The sequence below is a fragment of the Saccostrea cucullata genome, unplaced genomic scaffold (genome assembly GCF_032062105.1).
Source record: "Saccostrea cucullata isolate Sc308-1 unplaced genomic scaffold, CSIRO_AGI_Scuc_v1 ctg660, whole genome shotgun sequence".
Taxonomy (NCBI): Eukaryota; Metazoa; Mollusca; class Bivalvia; order Ostreida; family Ostreidae; genus Saccostrea; species Saccostrea cuccullata.
In genome coordinates this window covers 291,294-312,826 of record NW_026927717.1, presented here as the reverse complement: position 1 = coordinate 312,826, position 21,533 = coordinate 291,294, and the positions used below count along the sequence as shown (strand labels likewise).

General features: G+C 33.2%; 1 protein-coding gene across 2 annotated transcripts; it reads right to left on the bottom strand.

The window, feature by feature from the left end:
• Nucleotides 1-10,765: 10,765 nt before the first annotated feature.
• LOC134275329 (IgGFc-binding protein-like) lies at nucleotides 10,766-21,165 on the bottom strand. Of its 2 annotated transcripts, XM_062757605.1 has the most exons (6): nucleotides 21,124-21,165; nucleotides 19,960-20,018; nucleotides 19,624-19,677; nucleotides 14,115-14,283; nucleotides 12,150-12,266; nucleotides 10,766-12,060 (listed from the first exon to the last, which is right to left on the bottom strand). In XM_062757605.1, the coding sequence occupies exons 2-6, from the start codon at nucleotides 19,981-19,983 to the stop codon at nucleotides 10,781-10,783; spliced, it is 1,644 nt and encodes a 547-aa protein (XP_062613589.1). In that variant the 5' UTR covers nucleotides 19,984-20,018; nucleotides 21,124-21,165; the 3' UTR covers nucleotides 10,766-10,780. The 2 variants fall into 2 exon arrangements, with proteins under 2 accessions (XP_062613589.1, XP_062613590.1); XM_062757606.1 differs by lacking the exon at nucleotides 21,124-21,165 and having other exon boundaries at nucleotides 19,960-20,032.
• Between the last annotated feature and the right edge of the window lie 368 nt (nucleotides 21,166-21,533).

Genomic DNA, 21,533 nt, shown 5'->3' with positions numbered 1-21,533 from the left:
GACCCTTGAATAATTGAGTAAAATATTAGAAATTAAATTTATTTTATATAAATAGATAACAAATATTTTATACGTATCTTAGTGTAGTCTACTTGTGTGCCAAGTTAGATTGAAGTCAGACCAAATCTTTAGAAGAAAGTGGAGGTGCTAGGGCGGGTGTCTATATAGATTATATAGTTATAATGCATTATTTCTTTGAAATCTCTTCTTTGCTCTTTGGTGTTGAATAAGCAAACCAAATACATAGTTATGTTGAATAAGCCCGCATCTTACAATTTTGTTTTATTTATGGCCCCAGGGTCAGAGGCTCTGGTTTAAGGGTGGGGCTGTATTGATGCGGTGAATTTATTTTAAAAATATTCAGATCAATTAAACAACCGGTTAAAAAACAAGAGGCCAATGGGCCACATCGCTCATCTGAGAAGCTTTGATCATGCTATTCTTAACCAGATTTCCACATTGTAATACCTTTTGTGACCCCATCTTACATGTAACCCACAGGTCAAAATTTAAACAATTTAGAATCTACACTACCCTTGGATGCTTCCACATAAGTTTCAGCTTTTCTGGCCCAATGGTTCTTGTTTTTGTGCGCAATAAATATACAGTTTTTTTTCAGTGGGTAGCACTGTAGCTCTCCGGTCTATCAATATATTTTTTTTTCGGAGAGCTACAGATCTGCAGCTAATAGCTATCATCTTCTATGAAGTATACATGCATTTTACAGGAATCCGGATGTTCACAAGATTTAGGACAAGAGCTGTGTGAAAAAAAAACGGTAATATTTCTTCATTATCTTCTTAATCAATAAAATGACATGAATTGAAATTATATTTTTTTCAATGTTAATCAGACATTGGGCTTCAGCTCTAGCCTTTTCATTTTAGCTCACCTGAGCCAGTTTAAGGCCTAAGTGAGTTTTTTGATCAGTGTCACAGTCTGGTGATTGTCTGCTGTCTATAAACTTTTCACATTTTTACAATTATCCGAATTAATCCTAATTGGAACAAAAGAAATGCAAGATAGTGAATTCATATTCTACAGTAAACTGATCTGCCAGGTAGAAAGAACCAATAGTATTGTTTTGCAGAGCTTTAGTTTATTATTTGTCATATATTTATATGGATATCAATAATGATACATCTGAATGGTAATCTTTTCTTTCAGAAATCGCGTAAGGATCGACAATTTGAAATGTTGGAATGATCAACATCCAACTGGCTGAGCCTTTGTACTGAAAGTGAATCCGTTCGTGACACTAATTATCAGTCAACACTCTGTTGCAAATTTCATGGGATATATCAGTGAGAAAGTGATTCTAGCAAATACGCCAGAAGCTTTGGGTCTACCATAATTGGGATCTTTGGCACATAGGTTTGGGGAAAATAGCAACTGTTGATTTTATGGGATCTTTGTATCAATATAGTTGTGAAGTACATTTTTTTGCAATTAATAAGTATGTGTTGGTCACTCTAGTCACTAACTTTTTAAAGTAAATGTATATGAGCCACTGGCAGTTCGTTGTAAATGTATAACGTGTTGAGGTTTCAATAACCTCTCCAATCCTTGGCCTACGTCATTTGATGAAACTAACCTCTTAGTTTTAATTAAATGCAGACTTCAGTTTACTACATCATGTTCATGTATATCATAACGTAATTTACCCATGGCGATCCTCTAGTAATTATATTTTTTTCTGGATATTTTTGTTAATAACCTTTCATGTTAAATACTTTCAGTGAGAATACATTTAAAAAGTGTGCTTATATTGTACATCTGAGAGGTATATGCAATATATGTCTCATAAAACGTTGTAAAAGAAAGTGAATTTTTTTTATTTTGCAAATATAGATTTGATGTATGAAAAATTGTGATGTTATCAAGTTTTTTGTAATTATTTAACACTACATGTAATGCAGTGTTCATTGTATTTTCTTGGAATTCCACAGATTTCAATGGAATTCTTTAGATTAACATATAATCTGGAATTCCATGGATTTCCTCCGCAAATTTCTATTCTAGCATTGTTCCGCTCTTTTCCAGGCTAGATTTGAAGTTCCGTCCCAATACTCCGGATAATTTCTAAAAATTCTGCGGAACAAAAATTCCATGGAATATGCTTTGGAATTCCATAGAAGTTGCGGAAAATCTACATTAGTGTTTGCATTCAAATCTTTTTTTTTTTTTAGATCAATTTAAGGAAACACCTTTTATTATGTGCTCCTCTAAAATTTGCATGTTTGCCTTCTTTCCGTTTAAAACGTCTACTTTAAAATCTATTTTTATCGTTGCAAGTGCATATATATTTTTATATCAATTCTCTGTAATTATCAAACAATGTCAATAATGCCTGGCCACGCTACATTTTCAATTTTAATGAAACTTTTTGTGTGTACTCACATTGTCACATCATTAATGGTTTTATATTTTTTTATTTCAAAAAATGTCTCGTTGCTATGGTAACGGCACCTATTGTTTCCCCTATAAATTCTTCCTAAAATATGACCAAAAATCGTGATTTTGTAGGTTTTACTGAATAAAAATGAGCTTAAAAGAAACAATAGAATGGGAAAATCTACTTTTGTTTCAAAACTACCATTATTCCTCTTCAGTATAACAAAATAATTTTTTAAAAACTGTAATTCTACTAAATGGCTTAACATCGCTTATCTTTGGGGATTTTGGCATTTTGCCAAATTGAGAAAATTATCATTCTAGACCTTTTTTCAAAGCGATATTTTAATACTTTGCACACTGATTTGAAATTCATGAAACAGTGCATCGTATAGATGGTATATAAGTTAGTTTAAACACATTAAAATATTTATGGGACATCTAAATATTTTTTTTTAAAAAGCCGATGGAAAATTACCAAAATCTGCAAAATTTCCGTATTTCAAGGAACATATGCACATTTCATTAAGTTCATATAGTAAAAGAAATGTTCCTTTCTACCTGTTTTGATGTCATTTACAGTAAAATTAGTCCATATCTAGGAGAAGTGTCATGTAAAAATATTCATATCCCACTTCCAAGAGCATTAATACATGTAAATCTGTTCATATATAGGAGAACTGTGAACACCTCCCCCCCCCCTTTCCGTAAAATTGACAATTTTGAAATACATGTAGACTAACCAGGGCATGTTTCAGTTTCCTGAAACTATCCCCTTAGATTGAAACTAATAGGAAATAAAATTTTCCCTATCCATTCTTCTGTTACTATGGAAACAGGAATGCAAGATTTGTTACCATGGAGACAGGAATACCAGATTGTTAACCAAAATAGCTGCGTTTAACAATATTCCCAAAACTACTTCTTTACTCTTTTATAAAACCTGTGTAATGAATCGAATGTGAATGTGAACTAAATTTTTGGCATTTTAAATTTGCATCTTTATGATGTTGCAAAAATATAATGCATTTTGTAATGCTGTGTCAAATAATTGCAAAACCTTGTGGCTTTTCCTTTTTCAAGATTTGGTCAAACTTGAAAAATTCTGAGATGAAACTAAAACAAGCAGGACATTCATAATATTTTACTCATTTCAACTTGTTACTTTGTATACTTATTTATTAAATTCATGGCAACTGCAAACCACAGATACTATGAATGAAGTCAAAAAGGATGAGGTGACTTGCGGCCCCTCGTATACTGACAAAAAATTAAATGTCAAAATTTTACTCAAATTTTTGTATGTAGCTAATCACTGATATGTGTACTTTTATAGAATACTATTTTTAACAAAAATAGCAACGTGATATAAAAGATATAAATCTTTTCATGGGGTAGGGGTATCATGTTTACATCTAATTTCCATTGCATTTTAACCCCGCCCCACTCTTTGAAGCCCTTAAAATGTATGAGCGCAGATAGGAACAATTTTCTCCTTTGGCTGGTCACTGTATTTTATTGAAATCTACCTATATGTGAAAGGAGAAAATTGTACCTAACTGCGCTCACATGCTATTTATTAAAAAAGTGTAAAATCTAGATGGCCTTTCCCATTATAAACAGATCGACGGAACTAGATTTTTTGACGCAAGAATGAATTCATATGTTAATCGAGGCACAGGCGATACTTTCTAACTGACCAATCAGCTAAATGAAATTCGTTACGAGTGAGTACCACAAAAATACTATGGAAACATGCTTGGAATTTTACTGCTTTCCGATATTTTTTTTATGCATTTGAGTCGCAGATTAGACACGGATCTATATATATGTACCATTTCCGAGACCACTGTAAAATTTATATACAGTTACAAACAATTGATAGAATATACATGATATACATTTAAGTTTTGTAGCGTGTTTGGTGAGCAATTCGCTAGGTCTACACGTATTCCCGAGTATCGGTGAATACAAGTTTCATACGCATATCTTGTCCTGAAAACCGTAAATGCTGAAAATCCATGCGTATTATTAAGTATAAACAGCATTTGCTGAACATTATAAATGTTTGAAATGTAGAAAAGGACAACAGGTAAATTTTCCTAAACCACGTGTCTGCGATAAAATGTACAAGTAGTAAACCAGCATGTTTTGTTGTTCTGTCATCGGATTGGACAATGACTATGTGCGAAATAATAACAATAGCCATATAAGGTCTTCTCGGACACGCATATCCCTCTATTGTACTAAGACCCGCCCATTCTCTTGCCATAAAAGAAAATATTCTCACAAACCTGGCCGAATTTAGCTGTGATAGGGTCTAAAAAATCAAAGATAAATGCAGTATTCCTTATAATTAAAATGTGTCTGAACTATTGAAACTATTCATAAGGCGTCGTATTTAATCACTTATGTTTGAAATCTAACAACATCGTTGTAGATGTCAGTTGAAACAATGCACCCCCCCCCCCCCACAATGAGACACTGTCCCCCACAAGTATCATTTTAAGGAAGTTCTTCCTTTCATTTTACTAGGTTCCTGCCAACATCTCATCACACCAATTATATCAATCTCCTTTTCTTTTTTTTCACATGTAAATATAAATTCTGAAAACAAGAGAACTTTTCGCTTTTTTTTAATTTTTTTTTAATTTTTTATATATGCGACATTTAGGGTACATTTATTCTCAACTACACATCATTAGATTTACTTGACAAATTTTACAGTTTCTGCTGCTTTGAAAATCTTTTCTCTGGATTTTCCACTTTAGAGTTTTTGTTGGTCAGGCATGTACCGGTAATGACCTACATTGACATACACAAGTAACACTGATAATTAGTTAATGAGAATTATGCTGAGTTGAGTTTTTTGGCAAGGTACAGGATAAAACTTGATACATGTAAGTTCTAAAACATATTGTTATACGGCATAAAATTTGAGGATGCCATCACATAATATGATAAACATGTTCCTATTATATTTGAACTTTGACATCTCAAACACTGATATCTTGAAGACAGTGGGTACAAGTATGTTGAAGTGGGTTGGAATTCAGCTTTCACTTGCCTGGTTTCAAACCTGAAATATGGCATCCATCCTGAACCTGCAATGGTAAATAATTCCTGCACTTTCCAATATACACCGATATCAAGCTAATTAAATGTGTATGTAATTATTTAGAAAGTTGTTTTCTTTATTCTACATACTGTAAAACGAGAATATTTGGCGCACTACTAATTTTAGCGCCTTTGGCGCAAGAGCCCCTGAGCGCTAAAATTTATTGTGCGCTAAAGGATTTCTAAATATCATTTTTTGTGTGTGTGTTCAAAGCTTTTACATAAGTACATGTAAACCGGAACGCGCGATTACGTAATGTCGAATGGTCATTGGATTTTATATACACACTAGCACTGCACATGTTCGGAGGACAGAAAGTTCTGCCAAATTATAATTTAATGAAACTATTGTTACCCCGGTAGTTGTTAGCCGATAATTATCATTAGCACCCTCAAAGTTTGGCTTCTTGGCGTGTCAATCATTTCTCGCCTCGAGGTAAACAATGCAAACAAGCATGGCGATTGAGCTTGCAAACAATACATGATTAGGATTACCGTTTTATCTAAGTAATTTTCTGTCGATGCATGCAATGTTTTTGTATGATTTAAATGAGTTAACACTCCATTTCTTTTAATTGAAAATAGAAATAAAATAAATTTTAACATTGTACCGCATCTTTGTGATAACAACACGTACCGTGGTAAAGGTAACGAATGTTTACTGATATACGGGAGTACTAATGTGTTTCCGTGCTTGACAAACCAAAAAGTCAAATACAGGTGTGGATTAAAAAAAAAAAAAACAAGGTATCACATATTTTACTGACAAGTGCAAGCGCTAAAATTTATTTGCGCCAATGCATTCCCACTTGCGTTTGCGCTAAAATATGTATGCGCCAAATTTTCTCGTTTTAGAGTATAGTATAAGAAGTGTTCTGTTACTGGACAGGTATTAAATTTAATTTTGTTAAAAAAAAAATAAGCAAGGTTTAAATTTAGATAAACTGAAATATTTTTTTAACAATTTAAGGACAGATGATCAAAACAAACTTTGTCAAAGAATTTGAAAATAACAACTTGGGTCATGTTTAAATCAGTAAAATCAATAAATTTCTCTCAGTATTTCTTAATTTTTAATTCAAATTTTGCATGAAAATGGAATTTAAAGTGAAAAACATTTGTATAGATTACTAAGGATAGTTTCAGGAGGGTAGACTTTTGAACATCACAGAAGGTTTACAATTTCTTAATATTCTAGAAATTTATTAATAGCATCATTTGCAACTAAATTATGCCAAAAAATATATACCAATCCAGGCATCCATTTTTGTTTGTATCATTAGTTTACTTTCATATTTTAAGAATGATTACCTTGAAAAGAACAAAATCTAGACTGTCCACTTTCTTGCAGAATGCACTTGAACTTCAGTCATGGCCTTTTTGGTCCTGTTTTGGTTTACTGGTCTTACTTTTTCTTTATTCATCTCATATGGTAAATCCTTTGATGAAAAAATTATTAAAATGGAACATGATCAAAAGGAAAATTCATTTCATTCATACACAGACATGTTCATGTGTGTGGTCATCTTACAAGTAGTGAATATTTGCCTGAGTATCAAATAATTTGTTTAGAATATTACAAAACATGATGGTCAGTGTGTATAAAACAAATATCATTATAAATCAGAGGTGAATATTCTACATGTACTTGTATATAGTTTTATTATACCCTCCGCTTGAAAAAATGGGAGGGTATACTGTAATTGGTATGTCTGTCTAGCTGTACGTCCAGCTGTCTGTACTTCTGTCCCTCTGTTACGCTTTAGGGTACCCATCTCTTATTATCCGTAACTCCTCTTATACCACTGAGTGAAATTTAATGAACCTTTCACAGAATCTTTATTACATATTTTGGGTTTCCTGGCCACAGTAAAACGTGGACTTTGTCATTAGTTAAAACCATATGGGAGGCAGGGGGTATCATTTAGTGAGCTCATTGCTCGCAGTACCTCTAGTATAAACAAAAAAATAACTCTGTAAATATTTCTAGTACATTCTTAACCTAGATCTATTTTGTCAATACATATAGTACAGTTTTGGTTATATATGATAAATTTAAAGTTTAAATTATAAAAGCTTCTTCTTCTAAATACAGCAAAACTTCAGAGCACTGAAAATTACATGCTATTAATACAGCTATTAAATAAAACGATGACATCAAAACAAACATGCTGTTTTCCTATTTTCTGCTTATGAACTTCAGAACTTTCTGCACATGACCATATTTTGCTGATATATAGAATACTATTAAAAAAACTTAACTACTTTATGCTTGTGCTCACACATTATAAACGTTTGATGCACTTTTTTTTTATAGAAACAAACTTGCTCTAGTTTAATATTTTAACAAAACAATTCTGTAAAATATATGTGCCTTATCAGTATGCTTATGCCAATAAAGAAATGAAATAATAGGATAAACAATGAATGAAAACTGACAGAAGTGGAAATTTATCTTATAAAGATAAATAATGTTTACTTAAAAATCTCTCTCAGTACATCATAAAAAGTAAACCTATTGAATGACACAGATTTTATACAATCTCTATATAGACATTTATATTTCGGGGGGGGGGGGGGGGGGGGGGGGGGGGGGGGGGGGGGGGGGGGGTTCAGCTGTATCAGCAAGTAATGTTTATATGCTTTAAATTTATTTTATTAATAAAATAATTAATTCATTGGTCAGAAAGTCAAACTGTCAAAAGGTATAGTTCGCTTGATTTGATAAGGAATCGTCACTGACCACTACCGGTAAAACAACTGTGTATTGTAAGGCAAATAAAATTAAGAAAATATGCATTGGTTAGTCTTGATATTTTTGTAATGCTCAGTATATACATATAATTACCTGCTGTCTTCGATGTTTAAGATGCCTAGCCTTCTTTTCTTCTTCCAGACTGTAAAACTTTGCCAGAAAATGTTCATGTTCATACACATTGTACCTCCAAACGTTAGAGAGTAGTTCAAGGGAAGTAATTATGAAGCAAAAAATGCTTCAAAATGTAGAAAAAAGTAATCTTTACCTTTGAATTTCTTTTACATCTTTGAATCTCCCACCAATATTTTACATATTTTGATATAATCAAATATCAGCCTTTCATAATTAATTATTACTAAATTTGTAATCAGTGTGCCTTTTTTGTTTTAAGCCTCCAAAAACTCCTCTAAACTAATCACATATCTGATATGTTATAATATGTAAAATGGCCATTTACTATTGAGAGATTAAATTAAAACTACAGATATAATTACTATAATCTGTAGAATTAAATTTAAATAATGAAAACATATTAAGTTACCTCTTTTCATTTCTGGACACAGTTTTTCCTGATAAGTACATGTTTTTCAAAACTGACGAAATTGAGGATTTTGCACCCCGTTTCTATGGCAACCAAGGGTCTATTTCATAAACACACTTTAGATTTTACAATCAATGGCATAGTTATTTAAAATTATTATTAAAAAATCAAATTGTTTTTCTATGCGTGGCCAACCAATTTTGATAATTACAGAGAATTGATATTAAAAACTAGTATGCTAGTTATGACGATCTTGAAAACTTGTATTGGACTTGACTGGAATTAGACAAATTTTTTGCACAATGAAAATATTTTTTTTTTTGGGGGGGGGGGGGGGTAAAACTTTCTAGTCATCGAACCCATTATTTCCAGACCAGCGAGCTACATATATCCAGCTAGTCCACTGCGGGACGTAAAGATCGGCCTTCGAATGTGAGCCTCTTTGTCACAGTAGTTGTTGCACTAATAAGGTCGCTCACTGCTCGTAGGACCTGATTGCAGGGCATAGGTTTAAATTTGCAGACCTTCTACGGAAAATGCTGGCGTTTTCTTATGAGTGAAAAATTTTCGATTAAAATTCATTGAAATAAATTTGATCACCTTATCGTTCAACTATTCGTAAATTCAAACTTTTGATAGTGAGGATAAATGATAGGGGTGGGGGATAAACATGCAGTGAATATTTTTTTTTAATTGTACGAGTATATTTAAGACAAATCATATTTATTTTTAAATGTCCGAGACGTTGTAATACTCATTTCTGAGACTTCATTGCCGTTACAAACTTTCGCTCCGAAATGCTAAATACAGTACTATAGTGAAACAAATTTATTAAAAAAAAGGTGTGGTTCAAACAATAAAGTATAATCTATATTAAATGTATTCAGTCATTCGTTCAAAATCGTGTATATACTAGCATTGGATAAATAGATTTCTGTTTGATTTTACATAATAAAATACAACATTGAAATATTAATTATCAATAACTTATAACAGAAAAAAATAACATGAACTTTAAAATTTGTAAGTAAATGCGTCAAACTATGAACATAAATTATATTTTTAAAAATGTTTAAATCTCCCTACATGCAGAATCTAAGTCATTTCCATATGGATAAACCATTGCGCGTGCATTTATGATGTTTGGTAGAAGTAAAATATACCGTGAATTTATTTTTGCGAATCTGGGTCAAAGGACTGCTGATAATTTTTTTTACGTTTCAAACAAATTGTCAGTATGGCCCTATAATTCAACAGTTCTTGAAAATAATGTTCAAAGCCATTTCAAAAAATAGAGACCAAACGTCAATAATGTAATTTTGCTTTTTCATTTTTTGGAATGAAAAAGACGTACAAATTTGTTTTGAAAAATTCTAAAGTAAAAATTTTCAGATTTACGGTAAGGTCTGAAGTATTTTTCTATCATATACACTGTGTGTATCGAAAATATCCTTTTCAGCTGAAGACAACAATAAAATTATGCGTCTTGCTTACAGTTGCAATTATGTTTTTTTAAATGGTACGTGCTAAACTGTTATACTATTCTATTCAACTAGAAATCTTATTTAAGGAAATCTTAGATACGACTCTCATATACCTATAGTTAGATTTTAGAGAAAAACATTCATTTGTTTATTTTTTTTTTTTTTGAATAGAATGATATATCTTAATTCATTTGGTTATGAAGGTAGATGTACATTTTATATCTTTGAACATATCTTAATTTTGTACGTATACATATCGATCAATATTTTGTTTGGTCTTTAAAGGAGCGCATAAAAAACATACTGCACTACTCTCTCGGTGTTAAATAAACAAAAATAAAATACAAAACTCCAATCATTATGGTAAAAATAGGAGTATAAGCATTGATACTCTTTTTAGTCAATGTTTCCATTTTCGCAAAAACACACACACACACACACACACACACACACACACACACACACACGAGGTAAAAAGTAAAGGGATTAATCATGAGAGGGAACACATACGTCCGGCAAAACTGCTTTTCCTGCAAACCCGTGTCCATCGTTCTTTCTGTGACCATACACGATTAACCCGAACGCCGCATTATTTGTCGATTTAACTCTTAAAAGACCGCCGTTTAATTGTAAAACAAGCACGACAAAGTTCATTTTCCTAAATGGCACGGTTGTATAGAATTTTCTGTCATTCAAGTAATGGATGATTTTCGTTTCGTTTAAGATCAAGTTGTTAAGTGATTTTTCCTCAATTATTATAGTGACGTAATTTTCTCTGAAGTTTTCAGGAACCATCACCAGATATTTATCTGTATACTGTCGAATTCCTGGTACAGTTATCATATAAGGGTCCCCCGTGTCGTCAGATCCAGTGGCATAACTGGTGACCAAAACCGCCTTCTCTGAATCTATCACAACAATGTCTTTATCCGAAAATGTTATTTCAAAATGCTCAGTCGGCTGAAGTGTTTTGTTCTTTTGTTCGTTCCCAACCTTATACCTTAGACTAGTTTGGAAAGGCGACACAATTTTCAGGATTGTTCCCATCCTGTTATAGTTTGGTGGAACAATATACATTTTATCCAATCTATCAACTGGTGGAAGTTGTTCATCAAGCTTACTGCAATATCCAAAATCAGTGCTGTTTTCAAAACGTACTTTATGGCAGTAACTTCCAGAAAAAACGGCGATAGCCGAGTTTGCTTTAATCAATGTTCCTGACATGTCAACATTGTGCCTTATTTGATAGGTTTGAAGCTCATTTAAAACGATAATAAATTCACTGCCATTTCGGTAAGTTACCCCATCTATCTTTTTCGGCAAATCAGGATAAAAGCGGAAATAAATTTTGATTATGGTACCGTTCTCTGGTGTGGTTATTGCAAAATGTGAACTTTTTGAAGTGTTGAAAATTTTGGGTGAAGAAATAACATATGAATTAGATAACGACTTCATTGGTAAAATGACAGTGCTATCAGAAGTACGTATATAATTATCAATAATGATAACTGAGACGTCCTTACTGGTCTCGATGAATAGTGCTTTTTCTTCGATTTTGAAATACGAGAGTGCAATCGCACTTGTAACGCTAATTTCTTTCATATTTATCGTTGGTGTAACAACTTCCTTTAATAGTTGTGTATAAAACTTCGAAATTATTTGAAATTCAAAATCTCTATTCGATAAAATATATATGGTCTTAGTTGTGTTACTTGCGTCGATGTGATTGCCAGTAAAGCAGACTAAAAAATTGCGTCCCTGAATTCCTGTAAAGCAAATATAAAAATACACACTGTATAACCGGTGTTTGAAGATAATGAAATAAATTTGAACAATTCTATAAGGTACCTGATACCTGTTTTTCCTGCTGTTGTATAATTCATTCCTTTAAAGGGTTCATTAAGGCAAACCACTGTTTTCTTGTTCTGACTATTTGTTTCCCCTTTAGGACCGAAATTCATCTTGTAGGCGTCTGTAATGTAATAATTCATAAATTTTTCAAAAGGTTCGGCATGTTTGAAAAACCCATAGGGTCCGATGACATACTACCTGTTTATTTGCATTTAGGTATAACTAACTAAAAGTATATATACATAAAGAAAAAGTAAACCAGCGTCAGCCCGAATTTACATAGGGTCGATATGGGAAATATTTTGTATTTCATATAAAAATACCATACAGACATTAAAATAAAAACACAAATCATATTACAATAAATATTCTTTAATAAAACTGAAACCTTATTCATCTATATAGCGTTTAAGCTAGGTTATACTACATGTAACTCGATATCCAGTGGTACGTGTTGATGTACTTTAAGTCATGTCCTAAAAATTTTATTCAGTTAGTTACTGTGGCTTTTTCGTTCAGGGCAAGGACCAAGCAGAGAACAGACGACATTTGCAAAACCCCATGCAACTTAGAAGGCAAAAAGCTTTTGGTCAAATCTGTTCTTGAAAAACGCCGTTGACCAATGACATTCCGCCTTAAAATTTTTGGTGCAATGTTGAGTCAATTTACGGGACGACTTCATTTACGTCACTTAAATGAAAGGGTATCGGATTTGCAAAACACGATTAAAACAATTCTTATGACTGTTATCATTTTTTTTAAAAATTCAAAAGTAACAAGCTAATTCAGAGAATTTGTGTCCCCCGCTTAGGGAAAAATTAAACCATGCGCAGTTCGGGGGAAGAAGGGAGGAGGGGAGTCGGATCCCACTGACTGAATTTGTAGAATTATTAAATGTATACTGAAGCAAATAAAATATGCAAATATAGGGATATAAAGATTTGATTGCTTATTATTTATTATGTGTATCGAAGATTCTTATACTATCATTTAGTAAAAAAAAGTATTTCGAAAAAAAAAAAGAAAATGGATCATCTGGGAAGCGAGACATACTACTAAACCACAGAAGCTCTTGCTACTAGCAAAAATTATATGCAAACATGAAGTAACATACATGTATATATATATTCATGCTCGATATTTTCAAAATTTTACACAATGCATGGTGTCTAATTTAACCTTTATTAAACAGTTCTAATAGGTGTAATAAGAATATAACGTCCGTCAAGAACCTGTTTTATACGTATTAACTCTCCTCATGCCCCTGTGCTAAAATAGCAACATTTAATACAATAAATACTAATAAAACAAATGGGGCGGGGCACTTTGAGAGGGATGAGAGAGGTCCAAGGGAGTTTTGGTATAAAATCACATTGCTAAAGTTCAATCTTCTTGAAATATCGCCCGACAAAATCATCAATAAGGTTCTTCTTTAGTCCATAGAGAGTTGCTATGCAAAATGTCATTGCGAAAGCGCAAAGGGTTCTCGAGATATGGCGTGGAAACGAAAGCTTTACAGACAGACAGAAAGACGGACGAACGGACAGACCCAAAATATCCCTCACTTTTCAAGCGGGGGACAAGTATATATTCCAGGAGTTATTCTACTATCTGCAAGGTATTTTTTGGAAAATATAGGAGAGTTTCCGAGTTCGACCCTGTGTAAATTTAAGCTGACGTTGGTTCCCTTTCTTTTTTGTATTAGGTCTATATATAGTGATTACATAAAATCTAATATAGTATGTTACCGACTGCGGAGGAAAAACCCGGACGTCAAAGTCCAGCGTTCGTTCAGTGATAGCTTTATTTAAAGCGGAATGCATCAGAAGCAGTTTACTTGGGAAGACGCAAGACATCAAGGTAATATACATATATGATTAAACTACAAAGAATGTCAATAAAATATAAGTTTTCAGTGTATCAAATAAGGAATTTTGATAAAGATAATTACTTTGATTTTCATTTCTACTTTTACTTCTTTCCTGAAGATATAACACAGTCATCGTTGTACAGACGATGACTAAAACAAGGACGACGAAGATGACAAGTGATTTCACACAAATCTTCGAAGTTTTCTTCCGCTGTGCTTTTCTGCATATATGCTCTTCAAAATCTCCAATGGAATTCAAATTAGTGGTCTTTAAAAAAACAAGTTGTGAAAGTTGGAAATACATGTATGATAAAAAACTTATTTTATCTGGAAAGTTTTGAAACTGTGACTATTGTGGTCCCCCGCTTTCGGTGTCTTTGTGGATGAGATGCTATTTTCTGTGACATATTGTGTCTAATATGAGCACTCTATCATATATCATTTATTTAGAAATTATCATTGAAGTTGATTTAAAAAAAAAAAAAAGTTAATCGTGAGGGTAAAGGGGTAAGAAATCGTAGCATGTTCGGAATTATCTTGTCACGGGTAATGCACATATCAAATATGAAAACCCTATCTATTTTCAATATAAGAAACAAGATAAGTTTGTGAAACACTGATGGCCCCGTATGGCAACATAACGAAGATTAAGCGTTTCTTAAATACAAATTATTATTACCCAAAGTAGGTGTTTTCTTACAAGAAAAATGATTGTGAAATACAAAATCCCTAGCACCACCTGTTCAAAAGTAATGGTCGAAACCCTAATCCTAACCGTTCAAAAGTTATGGCCAAGGTTCAAGTTTTTTAAAAGTATGTCAAACTCCAAAGTCAAGGTCAAATGGTAAAAGTTCTTGGTATCCAATGAAAGGTCTTCTCACAAGGATTACATATGTGAAGTATAAAAACCTTAGCTCTTAGCATTAGATTATTGTCAAGGTAAAAATTTTTTCATAAGAACGGAAATCTCCCAGGTCAAACGAACAAAGTTGTTTGTATCCAATGAAAGGTCTAGCTACAAAAAAATACACAAGCAAATTCAAAGAATTGTGGTCCCCTGCTTTCGGTGTCTTTGTGGGTGGGATGTCATTTTTTATGACATTGTGTCAAATCTTGTCAAAGGTAATGCACATGTAAGATATGAAAGCCCTATCATTTCTCAATCAAGATTTATAAGGAAGTGAACCTGATGACCCCGTATGACAAAATAGATTATATATATTGGTAGTTTCTTAAGAAAAGTATTGCTACAAGTATAACTTACTTGAATTATGAAAGCCCTTCCCCGAACCGTTCAAAAATTATGGCCAAAGTTAAAGTTTTTTTTTAAAAGTAAGTCAAACTCCAAGGTCAAGGTCAAAGGGTCAAAGTTCTTGGTATCCAATGAAAGGTCTCCTCACAATGATTACATATGTGAAGTATTGAAACCCTAGCCTTTACCATTTAAAAGTAATGGCCAAGGTTAAAGTTTTTTCTTAAGTACGGAAATCTCCAAGGTCAAGGTCAAAAGGTCAAAGATGTTGGTATCCAATGAGAGGTTTTGTCACAAAAAATACATATGTGAAATATGTAAGCCCTAGTATCTACCGTTCAAAAGTTATGGCCAAAGTAAAAGTTTGGAATTTTTGTGTTAAAGTAGGTCAAACTTCAAGGTTAAGGTCAAAAGGACAAATTTGGTGGTACCCGAAGAAAGGTCTTGTCACTAGGAATACACATGTGAAATATGAAAGTCATAGCTCCACTAAATCAAAAGTTATGAGCAAGGTTAAAGTTTTTGTGACGGATAGATAGACTGACTGACAGACGAATGAGGTTTCATGTCCCCTCGGTTTCGCGAAAGCGGGGGACAAAAATACATATGTGAAAAATGAAAGTTCTAGTATCTACCATTCAAAAGTTTTGGCCAAAGTGAAAATTTTGGAAAAAGAAGGTAAAACTCCATGGTCAAGGTTAAGGGGTCAAAGTTCTTGGTATCCAATGAATGGTTCTTTTCAAGGATCACATATGTGAAGTACAAAAACCCTAGCCCTTACCGTTCAAAAGTTATGGTCAAGGTCAACGTTTTTACGTAAGTACGTAAATCTCCAAGGCCAAGGTGAAAAGGTCAAAGTTGTTGGTGTTCAATGAAAGGTCTTGCCACAAAAAATACATATGTGAAATATAAAAGTCCTAGTTCTACGGTTCTTGGTACCCAATTAATGGTTTTCTAACAAGTATTACATATACTGTCACACAAAAGAAACGCAACACCCTACTTTGGGGGAAATAATTATATAAAGTAAAGAATTTTACATCTTAAAATTATGAATATCTTCAATTTGGTGAATATCGGTAATTTAACGGTTGAACGATTTTCGTACCATAACCGGAAGTCAAGTTTGAGTCTGCTTAACAGAAATAAAACATTGCATGTTTAACAAAACATTTGGCAATATTATGGGAGTTTTAAGGTTTTATAATGTTCATCTTAAGTAAAACAGCAATATTTCAAAAAATAAAATCCTCTTTTGTTTACCGTTACGATGCTAAGGCTTCTCGAAAATGGCTTAAATAAGCATTCCCATTGCTCTTACTGGAAAATCTCAACGTAAAGGTGATGGAGAGTTGATGATGCAAAAATACACTGCATTACGCCTCAAAGGGGTCTTATGTATCATATGCATAAATGATAGTCCTTGGACCGGAAGTCCAATGGTTACTACAATGCGCTAAGTTAGAAAAAAATCGACCTAATCATCTCAAAAACAGGCATTTAAAAGTGGCAAAGAATAATTCCTTCGCTCAGATCTCGATATTGATTAACCTATTGTATCGTAAAAATTAAGCTGCAATTGCTGTTTAGGATAGTCTTGCACGTTGTAATTGAATGGCTGGGAGTGGGGGGGGAGGGGGTATTTTAACAGTCATATGTTACTTAGTAAAATTAAAAGACATTCATTTAACATTTTTATCAAATCCCTGATGTTCTGAAAAGTGAGTTTAGCCTTACTGTATTTTTTTTGAAAATCATTAGATAAACAAGAGAGCATTATGCAACAACTTTCCAGTTATTGAATTTGATTCATGTTTTAAGCCAGATGCTATATGGCATTCACAATTTTGAAAAGAAGCACCATTGATCATCATAACAATACACTTAGCAGTTGCTTAGCTTGTTTACTGAATACCCATACGCAGGGTAGGGGAACAATATTGCATTCCAACTAATCAGTAATATTCAGCAATAATCAGTAGTGCCCCTAACACTGTGACATAAACCCCTGACCCTAGGTCCACACATTGCACAAATTTTAAAAAGGCATCCTTAAAATTGCCTATCAAAAAATAAATAAATGTTTTATAAATAGAAAGGAGCAGATTTCAAACAATCAATTCATTTTCAGTATAAAAGCAGAGCCCCCCCCCCCCCCCCCACCCTGACCCTGGGGCCTTGAATTCACAATTCTGCAAGATTAGGGCCCTTGCTCATCATAACTATTTAGGTAGTTCATCTGCTTCATACCCAGAGACAGAGAGGAAAATTTTCAAAGATTTAATGTATTTTCACTATATAATCAATATAGCCCTGCCCTAACACCAGAACCCCTGACCCTGGGGCCATAAAATTCATAATTTTAGAAGAGGCATTCTTGCTCATCATAACTATGTACTTAGTTAGTTTATTTGATACCTAGGAGCAGAGAAGAAGATTTTCAAAGAATTCATGTATTTTCACTATATAATCAATAGAGCCCCCCCCCCCCCCACCTAAAAAAAAGAACCCTTGACCCTGGGGCCATAAAATTCACAATTTTGGTAGAGGCACTCTTGCTCATCAAAACTATGCACTTAGTTAGTTTATTTAATACCTAGGAACAAAGAAGACGATTTTCAAAGAATTCATGTATTTTCACTGTATAATCAATAGAGCCCCTCCCCCCCCCCAACACCAGAACCCTTGACCCTGGGGCCATAAAATTCACAATTTTGGTTGAGGCACTCTTGCTTATCATAACTTTGCACTTAGTTAGTTTATTTGATACCTAGGAGCAGAGAAGAAGATTTTCAAAGAATTCATGTATTTTCACTATATAATCAATAGAGCCCCCCCCCCAACACCAGAACCCTTGACCCTGGGGCTATAAAATTCTTAATTTGCGTAAAAGCACTCTTGCTTATCATAACTATGCACTTAGTTTATTTAATACAAAGGGGCAGAGAAGAAGATTTTCAAAGAAATTGTGCATTTTCACTATATATAATCAATAGAGCCCCACCCTAACACCAGAACCCCTGACCCTGGGGCCATAAAATTCACAATTTTGGAAGAGGCACTCTTGCTCATCATAACTATGTACTTAGATGGTTTATTTAATACCCAGGAGCAGAGAAGAAGATTTTCAAAGAAATAATGCATTTTCAATATATACTTATTTAGCCCCGCCCTAGCACTAGAACCCCTGACCCCAGGGCCATGAATTTCACAGTTTTGGTAGAGGACTCAATGCTGATTACAATCATGCAAACAGTTTGACTGCTTGATGTCCAGGAGTAAAGAAGAAGATTTTTAAAGATTGGATTAATTTTAGTGGTTTTGGCCCCACCCCTCAGGCTCCAGGGGGGCAGGGATCATGAAATTCACAATTTTTGTTTCCCTTCACCCATAGATGCTTTGTGCCAAATTTGGTTGAAATTGGTTTAGTGGTTGCAGAGAAGAAGCTGAAAATGTTCAAATGTTAACACACGACGGACGACGACGGACGAAAACGGATAGCAATAGGTCACCTGAGTTTACTCAGGTGACCTAAAAATTCAAACCTTTGTAGATTACTGCTTGTTGCGTTTCTTTTGCGTGTCAGTATATATGAAGTATGAAAGCCCTAGCTCTTATTGTTCGAAAGTTATGGTCAAGGAATACACATGTAAAATATAAAAGTCATGGCTCCACTAAATCAAAAGTTATGTGCAAGGTTAATGTTCTCGTGACGGACGGACAGACTGACAGACAGACGAATGAGATATTATGTCCCCTTGCTTTCTCGGGGGACAAAAATAACAGAGCTCAAAATCAGTGTAAATTTCACAGGTGTGTTCAATCTGTGAAGCGCTGCACACATCACAGAGCACAAACTCACAAAACTGGTGAGTTGGTTTTGATTTTTCACATTTCTACTCTGAATTTTTCCGATTTAATTTTTTTCATTTAAACGCTACAGAATTTCTTTTCTTTAAGTATTAAGGGAAACAAATGTGAACGTGCAAGGAGGAGACAATCAAACTTGTCCAGAAATTCATAGTTTCAAAAATTTCTAGAAAATAAGCCATTATATTTCCGTTTGGAATGGTATAGCATTATACAGGTCATGATATTAAACCGAAAATTTGAAGGAAAACATTGACTTTTATTTTTGTCCAGGCACCTTTACTAATAATTTTTGGCAAACAATAAAAAAATCAAAGAAAGTAAGTCATAAAAGTAGATTTCAGATTTAAGTATAAAGTTCCTCGTCAAATACAATTTTAGGGCAACAATTGATGATAAAAAGGAATATTACACGTTTATATATTTAGTTTTTTTTTTAAACAGAAGTTTTATTTGAAAACCCTTATTTTCTTGTAGTGATTTTACCAGAACTTCATATTGGTTGGTGTCACCCATCGTGCAATACTCGTGCTCACACCTCTGCAAGGAATAGATGAAAGGATATATGCCTTTAATACAGAGCCCTTAATATCATCATTCTTTTTATATCGCATTTAAGATACTCACTTCTTACCCGTCATAAGTGTTCCGAGATCGGTTTTGTAAAAATTTTCTTTGGGATTAAAGTAAGAAAGAAATTGAAGTTTAATCTTATTTTTGGCAACATTTGAAATAAAAATTAGCATATGAAGTGTTTTAAAAATATTTTCAATGACAATTTAATGTTAAGGATAAAGGTTATGATGACTAGTACATGTATACCTGCTCAAACTTGTTTTCTGCCATTTTACACTAGTTGTTTTCCGTTATTTTTCGTCAACCTAAAAATAATTAAAACTAACTTTAGTACATGAATATAAAATTTATTTTGGGCTTTGTAAAATATACACGTCATTGTATTTATTTTAAACAATTTTTTCTGTAACTTTGTGCAGTATATACGAAGAATAAGGGCCAAAAATTTATATTTATATAGGTCTAATTAAAGTCGGATTACTTAAATTTGCAAAAATTAGATTTGAAAATAATTTTCAATTATTTCAATTTTTACATACAATCATAGGAAATACATAAGAAAAACTTGGTAAGTTTTCATACACTTTAAGATACATGTGCCTGCTTTTATTTCATCTTGGAAGAGAAAAAAAATATCCAAATTGACTTGCTCTGTACAACAAGTTCTAGTTATTCTAATAATTTTTTTTGGTCTGGAAATTCTGCAAATGTAATGTTGCAGAAAGGGGTGCCTAAAAGATCTATTAAAAACTAATTATCTTAACCCAAAATATCTCTACTCCAATTATTTTCATTTTTAAACACGAGTTTAAGGGAATTTTTTTAGTGAACAGCAAATCGAAACACTTAAATAAGTGAGCAAAATTTCCATGTTCTTTGGAGCAGAAAGAAATAACAAAATCTATTTTGGAAATCATACACCAGAAGTCGCCCGCGTAGCGCAGAGACTAGAGTGCTCTAGAGTCGCGAAGTAAGGAATTAATTATTGCGTCGCGGTTTCGAATCCCACCGAGGGACGTGAAGTCCGTACAAACCGAGGGACCGTGTCGCAGTAGGTCCCGGCAAGAAAAAGATCCTTCCCTGCTCAATGGCCCTAAGTGCTGAACATTGGACACAGTTTGCAGCTCTCCATCGGCAGGTGGTGGCGTCTCCATATAAGTTAAAATTTTCGAGAGAGAGAGAGACGTTAAACGTATGCAATCAATCAATCAAACAAACATACACCAAAAAGATGAAGACAAGACCTCTCATTTCTTAAGGAAAAAGAAGCGGTTTTAAAATAATCAAATTTACAGAGGACAAAAAGGGAACTGAAATAAGATATAACGAAACGAAAATCTCATGTAACTTGGTAATTATATGTACTTAAATTAAAGTCTCATCAATTTAAAGTCATATATTTTCTCTTACATTTACTGATGTTATTCCATAACTGAATTCCTCAAAAGAATTTGAAAATGGATTAAAATGTTTCCTTTCTTATAAAATATATATAGTTATTAAAACAGGAAGATTTATAGGGAAAGTCAAAATTTAGGGCAATTTGATTTTCCCACAGAGTAACGACAGATTTCATCTTGTATAAAACGTAAAAATATATTATTACTACATTTTCTGTTTTTATACCCCTGCTCCGAAGGAGAGGGAGGTATACTGTTTTAACCTTGTGTGTCTGTCCGTCCGTGTGTCTGCCCGTAACAATTTTTTGTCTCGGTTTTCTTAGTAACTACTCATCGCAGAAAATTCAAATTTTAACACAATTTTTTCTGAGGTGGGATACATTTTTGTTCAAATCTGATGTCAACTTCTTATTTGTCTGT

Excerpts from the sequence above, each read along its gene's own strand:
- LOC134275329 (XM_062757605.1), bottom strand. The coding sequence starts at position 19,983 with ATGGCAGAAAACAAGTTTGAGCAG. Across the intron at positions 14,284-19,623 it reads CCAACCAATATGAAGTTCTG|ACCACTAATTTGAATTCCAT; the intron begins GTAAAATCACTA and ends GTTTTTTTAAAG. Across the intron at positions 12,267-14,114 it reads TCTTCAGGAAAGAAGTAAAA|ACGCCTACAAGATGAATTTC; the intron begins GTAGAAATGAAA and ends ATTACATTACAG.